Genomic DNA, 9,411 nt, shown 5'->3' with positions numbered 1-9,411 from the left:
ATCATGCTTGGGAAGGTCAGGTCTATAGGTTAGAGATGCAGATCTGACCTCAGAAGGTGATTTGAGTGTGAACATGGAAGCAACTCGTCGAGTTCATAAGTGGACTTGACGAGTCGAGTCGGGGTTGCCCCGTGATTCGTGACAGGAGGAACCCGTCGAGTGGAAGGATGACTCGACCTGCCCTGATAGGCTAGAAGGATTTAGAGGACCCGCATTGACTCGTTGAGTCGCCCATGTGCACTCGATGAGTCTGGTCAAAGTTTGACTGTTGACTTGCGTTGAACTTAGGGTTTTGGTCAAGACTGAGTCAAGAGAATTCGGGGAAGCGTAGAATGGTCTTCTACCCAATCCTTAGGGATGAGACTATGAGAGAGTATTGATCGGGGATCTTATTTGAATAATAGGAGGATGCTAGGTCGGGATGTTGAGCACGAGAGTTTATCCAACTTCATTCGAGGGGAGTCTTCTCATTATACTGTACCTGGAAGGGTACCTATGTGTGACCGGAAGGTGTTATGTGCTATGAGATGTATGTGTTGTATGTTTATTATGTGATATGTTTGTTTTATGTATGTTTTGTATGTTGCTATGTGATATGTATGTGTTTTGAACTCACCAACTTGTATTCTTATATTGTTGACACTCTTTCAAAAACACTTGTATTCTTAGAGAATCAATAGACAGGTATCCACACAGGTTTTGGAGAAGACGGAGTAATATAGAGCCACGTCTTTTAGTTTTTGCTATACATTTTTTGTGTTAAGTATAAAATGATTTGAACACTAATGTAAAAACTATGCATTATCAATATGATATTTGTAACACCGTAAAATTTAAAACAAATTTTCTCATTTTAAAACACATTTTCCAAACACATTTATTAACAAAATCTCATTGTATCATATCTTTGTTTCACAAAATATTTCCTAAGATCAAAATACATAAATCCCATTCGTGTGTACGAATCATGTCGGCGCCTTCACGCGATCATCACTGGTACCTTAACACATAACACATAACACTGTAAGCATAAAGCTTAGTGAGTTCCCCAAAATACTATACATAACACATACTAGCCACTCGAGACTATAACTCTGTGGGCCCTTGGGCCCTAACTCTATGGACCCTCTGGTCCTAGCTATCTGAACCTTCCGGTTCTATCTCTCATATACTTTGATATACATATGGCGTAAATCACATAGAAATGATGCAGTGCAACACAACACATAAGTAGCATACAATAACTCTGTCACATAACTCTAATTTCTACTCAAGTTAAAGTATAGTGAGAAGACTCACCTCAGACGTCTCGGTAAATCTCTGACTCGGTAGAAATACGATCTAGCCTCCGCCTAATCACATAAAGTAATATTCTCATAAATATAACTCTCAGGACTAGACTCAACACTCTCTTGGCACCCTCAGAAGGGTAAAAGACAATTTTACCCCTTTTTTTGGCTAAAAGGCCCTCATTGTTGACCAAACCCTAAAAGTCAACCAAAGTCAACGGTCAAACTTTGTCCCGACTCGTCGAGTGCACTTGGGCAACTCAGCGAGTCTACATGTGTCCACTAACTCTCTAGTCTTGTTTGGCATGTTGAGTCCCTCCCTTTGCTCGAAGAATCACACCTGGCATGAATCGCGGGACTACCCCGACTCAACTCACCGAGTCTCAAGTTCAACTCGGCGAGTTCCGCCTTAAATTCCAGTCCTCTAATCCTTCTCTGACTCACTGAGTTACTCCCCCAACTCAGCGGGTCTACTCACTGAGTGATTTATGGGAAACCCTAACACTACTCGCCGAGTCTGCCCTTGGACTCGGCGATTTCATGCCATGCACTAACTCAATTGACCTCCTGAGGTCAGATGTGTTCCTTTGGTCCAGAGATCTGACCTTCCCAAGCCTGATATACATGTAAAGCTCGAATCTTGACACTCACGGGACGTCTAGAAGGTTTCACTTGGTGATTTAGCCCCAAAAATAACATCCTAAGCTCAACACCTCTATAGCTCAACATAAAGCAAGCTGAGATAAGTTCTTTAGACCACTATGGGTCCAGATCCGAAATCTCAAACTGAATAAGGGCCATGTTCTCACAATTTCTTCCATTAAAGGACATGAAAACTCTACATCTATAGATTCATTCAACATAACAGATCAAGGGGTGATATATTACCTCAAAGATGGTGTCTTTAGCTCGAAATCCACATATGCACCACCTCCTTGGTCTCCTCTAAGCGGGAAACACCTTCTTCTTGCAAGAATCAACCACAAAGATCAAGAAATGACTCCTTTCCTCTCATAATCGCTCTAGCTCTTTTAGGGTTTCTCTCTAGGGTTTGGTAGCCGTAAATGACGACCCTAAGGGCCTTTAAATAGGTCCAAACCCTAGAAATTAGGATTTCATTAAATAGTGTGGACTCGCCGAGTCCACTCATGGACTCGTTGAGTCCAGTCATGAACCCGAATGAGAATCTGCAACCCTACTCGGCGAGTCTAAGCACCAACTCGCCAAGTCCCTCCACAACTCCAAAATGAATGAATAAAATAATATACCAGGGAATCTGGATGTTACAATATTTGTTGTACTTTGATTACTATTATTCAATTGTTGCGATACTATACATGACGTCATTCACCCTCGAACGTTTCTGCCGTTCTGGTTTAGGGGTGTGACACATCAGATGAGGGTTATTGAGGAGGATGTGGATAAGACAATGTTTAGGACTTGTTATGGTCATTATAAGTTCATGGTTATGTCGTTTGGGCTCACCAATGTCCCTGCAACATTTTTGGACTTGATGAAATGGGTGTGCAGGTCGATGCATTCTAAAAGTGAAATCAAATATTAGCATATATTATGAGTTCATAAACATGTTAAAAAACAGTTAACGAGATGCATTGGTACGCTAACGAATCGATTCAAAAATGGCATACCGTTTACGTACGATCTTCCTTTTCGACATTCTTTATATGTACGAAATCTTGTTAACATGCTCTATCTGTTTAGAGTATTATTTGTTCATTACAACAGTTAATATATAAATCTTATTGTTAACGTACTAAATCTTTACTTATGTATTGTGATTAGTGTTTCGTTAACGATGGATATTCATCAGAGGCAAAAAGGGTGTTGCGTATGCTAATCTGAGTATGAAAACATTATTTGCATGAAGATGATGGAATACATTACATTGGGTCTATTACAAGGAGTGTTTACGGAATTACGGTGACCGAGACTAATGAACAATGATCTAATTTTGTCGTTTCTATAGTGATACTTTGCAATCATAATTTAGAAATGAAGATTACATCTATTAAAAGACACACTAATCTTTACTACTCAATTCCTAGGATTGGATTGAACAAGAGAGATATTACATGGGACTTTTTCAAATCTGGACGACCATGCCCGTCTCCATTAGAGTACATAAAATGTGCCATCCTAGCAAGGTTTGTAGCACAATTATTGAATTCCTGTGAAAATTGAGATTTTGCACCTGCTCGTGCTTTATTAAGTTTCTTCCATGTCTTGATGAGTAACAATTCGATATACCTTCTAGCCTCTTCTTCTGTAGCACCATTCTCATGCATATAACATTGAATTGATTTTGGATTATCTCCTCTTGCAATCTCATCCTTAAATAAAGACACAATAATTGTTTAAGCTTATTTATTTATGTATACCAATTAAAATTTTATATAAATAAAATACTAATAATGTTCTATGAATATCCCAAAATGAAAGTATCTATTTCGATTAACTAAAAAAGCAATAGCTACCGAGGATGTCGCCAAGTCATCAGCAAGCCGTACAATCAGGGATGAGTAGCGAACTATATTTTCAGTTCCTCCCATGCCTTGCATGATTTCTTCTGTGGCATTGATTGATGTCAAAAAACTAAGATGCATGAGTATTACTGAAGCGCCTATGGATACATAACCATTCTCCAAGTACTCTTCTAGTGTTGGTATATATCCACTATGGTACCACTGTGCTTCTAATAGGAATGAGTTGCATAAATCTGTCCACTACAATGTTACCATTCCAGAGTACAAAAAATAAGAATCGAAAACCACAATACTAATAACCATGAAGGAAATCCGATATTTGTTTAGTTCAAGAAGACGGATTAATTAATTACTGTTTTCTTTACGTAAGGAAGGATGAGGAATCCAGTTCGAGTCAATGCATTATATGACATCTGGTTTATCGAGTTGTAAAATCCCAGAAAACATATCTTCATATAATCTGGGAGTTCACCCACCAAATTGATATCCCATCTACGAATTAAAAACTTCTTTTAGACTATGTGCAATTTGTTCAAATACTATATACTAGATTATAAACTTGTAATTCCAATGGATGAAAGAGTAATAATGCACAATTACGTACCTGATGACAGCATCAGTAAATTTGTCAAGCTCATCCAAAGTTCCATACACATCATAGACATCGTCAATAGTTGTTAGTATGGCAAAAACTTTCAATAGCGTTTTCCTTTCAACAGTAAAGTGTGGTAGATAATTGACTCCAACCGTCCACAAGAAATTCTCCACCAATCTGTCTCGAGCAAAACTTAACTTCTTATCCCAACATATATTTCTCCACCACCTATTCATTTAAGAAATAATTATTACTTTGTAGAAGTTCACGTCCTAAAATAAAGTGTTTTATAGGGTATATATGTAACAAGTCGCAGTGAAAAAATTGACACGTATGAGGAGGAAAAGTTACCTCGATGAGTGTTTTAGATCTTCAAGGTGGATAGCTTGAACCATATTAAAATCCAATTTTGCCAGCTCCAGCAGGGTTGGATTCATGCCATTTCTTTTCTCATACTCCTCGATGTACCATATTGTCTCAACCCTGGGTACTCTCCAATGTAGTGGAAGCTCTAAAGCATGAGTTACTAATGATGATAAATTTTCATGAATGTTCTCTAAATTTTCTTTGAGATATCTGGATGTGAAGTCTCGAGCATCGTCCATAATGCTTTCATTCTCAAATGAATGATAAGAAGCCTCGTACAAGTTCAACATACACATCATATCCTCGTATAAGTGGGGCTTAAGATTTTGAGTCAGCTGGTCCTTGAAGTTGTCAAATATCTCTATTTATCGTAGAAAAATAAAAAAGAAATTAAGGGAAAGTATTACTTTGTGAGTCCTCGTCTATGAATCTTCAGATTTTTCAGATAGTGGACGTGGTAAAATTACCTTTAGGGACATGGTAACCATTTTGTCTCAATAATCTAAAACCAAGGGCTTTATGATTGAGACTCATTGAATTCCACTTGTCTTGAGCTTGATAGTAATTGTGATATATCATCTCCAGTAGAGAACATATTTCATCCGGAAAATGATAAGCTATTCCAAGTCTCTGTAAATCATCAATCAGTTCAAGGACGCTCAATGGATTTCGGACATTACAAATCAAGGCCTTCACTGCTTCTATCAGACTATCTCTTCTCGACGTGTAATCATTTCCCTATGAATGCAGCTTAAATTTTTGAATAAATATCCAAATTGAAAGGATGTTAAAAGGGAAATGGTTAGATATAGTACGTACCTTATATTTGATAGAGAGTGACTGGATATGATCAAATGACCATAAAGATGGCTCATAGTTTGCTGATCGTCTAACAAGGGGTTGAGCCATTGTGTGGGGCACTGAATTTGATTGTGATGAATATAATGTGTTGTAAATATTTAAAGCTTTCCTTTTGGCATATGATGTTTTGTAACATAGGGGAGTTGAAATGGAAAAGAAACACACTAAAGCCATTGAGAAAGACTTATCTCAAAGCCAAAGACCACAACAGCACAATTGTGTTGATTCACACTTTTTGCGATCATTGCAAGCTATTTATAAGCCAATTTTTCTTATAACTTTACATATGGTCCACAAAAGCGAAAGCTATATGAGTTTCGTTGTTTTCTTGGAGAATGATGATATCAAGTTATCAACTATTTGGTTAACTGAAAAAAAGCCATTATGTTTTACACCCAATTTTTATTTGGCCCTAAATTAAATTTTTAATAACATTTTTACCATTAAATTAGGAGATGCTTCTAAATATGTTTCATTAGCTGGTTACAAAACGGTTAAACCTAAAATCTTGATTTTAATTGAGGTTTTTACCATATCATAGTGATTATAATGTTTATTTATGGGAACATTGTAATTTAAAATTTATTTACTAAACGGTAGTAAAAGTTATGTGGATGCCAACTTTACATTAACAAATAAATAAACCACGTTGTTTTATTGAAATAAATGTAAAACAAGTGAACCCACACCATTGTTCTTCCCCGGTTCCCCCTCTCATCTTTCCCCGGTTTCTGATGCTCATCCTCTCTTCCTCTGATTTATGTTGCTTTTCCTTCTAGAAGGTTTCTATCTTTAACATTTATAGGCTTAAATTCAACAGATACAAGGCCAAATATATATGTGAACTCAATCACTTGGTTATGAGCATATCGGAACTAATAATGCGAGAAGAGATGATTATACATTATGACAATAGATCACAACAAGATACAAGATCCACAAACATTAAATCCAAATTAGTTTGTTGACTTTTGATTTGGGATATGATTAACTATGACAACCAAAAGTACCCAATTATATAACCAGATGAGCTCCTCTCACGGCATAAGAACAAATCACAACTACAACACACCAAACATATACCGCTAAAAATGATGCTTCATTCGAAATTTTATGTCAAACAGAACACTAAGTTGCTTCGACTTCAACTTCATTGCAAGCTCCAAATTTATCCTTTTAAGGAGAACATAGCACCAACCTCACCCAGTATAACTTGTTAGTTATTGTTATGATTGGCAGTTTGCAATCCCCTCTCTCTCTCTCTCTCTCTCTCTCTATATATATATATATATATATATATATATATATATATATATATATATATATATATATATATAACGTCCTGAAACGGATCTTACCAGTGATCAACCAAACAAAACAATCAATAATAATGAGAATGAAGTAGAAACAGAAATCTGAACAAGCTTGCACACGCTTCTATCAACGAAAAACGTCTGATACAACTCGTTTACAGCAACCGCGAACTCTATGGCATCAACAACCATTAAGTGACCTACAATACCTCTATATATAGTGACCTGGGCCGACTTGGGTTTACGGTCGTAAACAACTTACGGCCGTAAACTCATACTCTGGCCGTAAACAATAAACATAGCTACCAAAATTACTTACATACCCAAAAGAACCTATTACAATGAAAGCCTAGACCAAACAATTAATTAGACCCTTCAATCTCCCCTTGGTTTGGTGCTAGCTAGGAGTTAATCTTTGTCAATCACCATCGCATCTGCTTGCCCCATTCGACATGCATTTATTGATGATCTCAACAACCATAGACGTGTAGTCCTTCACGGCTTGCTCAAAAATCTCCTCAGCAACTTTAATTTGATGATGGCTCAGATGATGAATGTCCCATTTCCTGAACTGGAAAAATCCCTTAGATCATACAGACGGATGCATCCATCTTTAAGTTTGATAAAAGCAGACAATGTAGTCTCGTCGGATACCCAATAAAGCATGGAGCTTAGGGATCCATCTGGGTAACTTTGAAGCACAGGGATTTGTTTGACCTGATTGGTTGCAGGCCACATCACCACCTGAAGTGGATGACCAGTTTTGGGATCTATGACATCAGGATAATGCTTTATTACAGACTCAACAGTCTTCATCGAAGGAAAACCCTTTTTCACCTGATCTTCAAGAAAATGTTTCAATTGAGTTGCCTGTCGATTATCTGAGGGATTTGCAAAAGGAGATTGGGACTGCTCTGAAAGATCCACCCTGGTCCACGAATTAAAATCATGAGAATCTTTGTAGGACTTCGTGTTACCACTCTTTCTCCACACTATCCACATGTTTAGGGTATCATGAAATCCCCAATAAATGATCCCTGACCGATCACCATACATATCTCTAAAGCGCACAACCTCATGATCCATAACAGTGATTGCTGGTTGATTGCCTAGTGCATTTTTGTCAGAACTCCTCTTAAACAAGAGTTATCCTTTTTTAGCGGCTTTAGCTAGTCTATCACGAATATTTGCTGCAACATGTGGAGCATGAGCGAGCTCTTCTTCAAAACGATATACCACCCGTGAAGTTTAAACGATTGTCACGGCAACAGGATGAGCTTGAGTATATAAATTGATCCTGTACTCATCTGCAGATGTTTTATATTTGGCACCAAGATCTTCTTTAAGTTTCTTCTTTAAATCAAAATAACTAGAGGTCAGGAGATTAAAATGAGCTTGAAGCTTAGAGATTTCCTTTGTCTTTGTTGCCCAATCATCCTGAAGTTCAGAAACTTGAATTTTTAGATTTGCATTCTCGCTTAAAAGATCTTCGACTTGAATGTTGAGCTCTATATTCTTCTGGTCAAGCACATTCACTCTCTTCTGAAGCTCATGAACCACAGAGTCATCGTCTCCTGAATAACCTTGTCTAAAAGCAACTCCTTTAGCTTTATAGGAAGCTGCAACATTTTGTTCCTGGGCAAGATGCATAGCTAACACACAGAGGCATCATCAAGATCTGCCCTAGGAGTAAAGAATCCTGGTGGAGCAGAGGAGCCACCAGATTCAAATGTGAAGCTAGGACCTCCACAGAAAGGTTCTGTTGATACGATAGAAGGGTTAGTTGTTGGCATAATTGGCATGCCATGAGTCAAGTTAGAATCCAGAGGCCAAACCTATGATCACGTCTTCTTCTCTTAGATAGAGGTTGTAAGCTCTAGTTTGTTGTATAATCACCCTGAAGTGGTTCAATTGTAGGTGAGGCACCGTCAAGGGGAGGAATCCCTGACACTGTCACCATTGGAACTAAAAGAATCAACCACCTGATTTGTAGAAATGGGTGTTCAATCAAGAACGTGTTCAGAATCCCTTATCTCCGTTGCTGGGAGAGCAACATCACTAATATTATCAAGCAACGTGTTAAGGTTGACATTCGACAAAAAGTCATCATTGCTTCCAAAATTGGTTGGAATTTCATCTCTATCAAAACCTGTAAGGTCAAGGTCTCCATACTGATCAGTCTCAGTTGCATTCATGGAAGACCCTTTATTGTAGTCACTTTCAATTTGAACTGATCGCAGGTCATGCTCCTTAGCTACAGACAGATTAGGAGCAACTATCTCTTCCCCTTCCTGATCGGATACAATGATCACATCTCCTTCCGAAATAACCCTTTCTGATGAAGTAGGCTCTGAAGATAACTTATCAGAGGATCCATGGCACTCGGACTCCTCATTCGGCTCAGCAAATCGTCCGAATTTAACCGGTGGATATAGTCCTTGAAAGGTAACTTTTCCTTTGTGATTTTGTTTAATGAGCCCAAT

The 9,411-nt window shown here is 37.9% G+C and overlaps 1 protein-coding gene across 1 annotated transcript; it reads right to left on the bottom strand.

Moving 5' to 3' along the window:
- Positions 1 to 3,175: 3,175 nt before the first annotated feature.
- LOC145009262 (R-linalool synthase QH1, chloroplastic-like) lies at positions 3,176 to 5,830 on the bottom strand. Its single transcript, XM_078967955.1, has 7 exons — positions 5,574 to 5,830; positions 5,222 to 5,492; positions 4,740 to 5,115; positions 4,398 to 4,616; positions 4,147 to 4,285; positions 3,785 to 4,033; positions 3,176 to 3,640 (listed from the first exon to the last, which is right to left on the bottom strand). The coding sequence occupies exons 1-7, from the start codon at positions 5,787 to 5,789 to the stop codon at positions 3,341 to 3,343; spliced, it is 1,770 nt and encodes a 589-aa protein (XP_078824081.1). The 5' UTR covers positions 5,790 to 5,830; the 3' UTR covers positions 3,176 to 3,340.
- Positions 5,831 to 9,411: the final 3,581 nt, after the last annotated feature.

This window comes from Lactuca saligna, chromosome 8, assembly GCF_052625555.1.
Source record: "Lactuca saligna cultivar CGN05327 chromosome 8, ASM5262555v1, whole genome shotgun sequence".
In the NCBI taxonomy this organism is placed as follows: domain Eukaryota; kingdom Viridiplantae; phylum Streptophyta; class Magnoliopsida; order Asterales; family Asteraceae; genus Lactuca; species Lactuca saligna.
The sequence above is the reverse complement of the archived record's forward strand: the minus strand, read 5'-3'. Positions and strand labels throughout refer to the sequence as shown.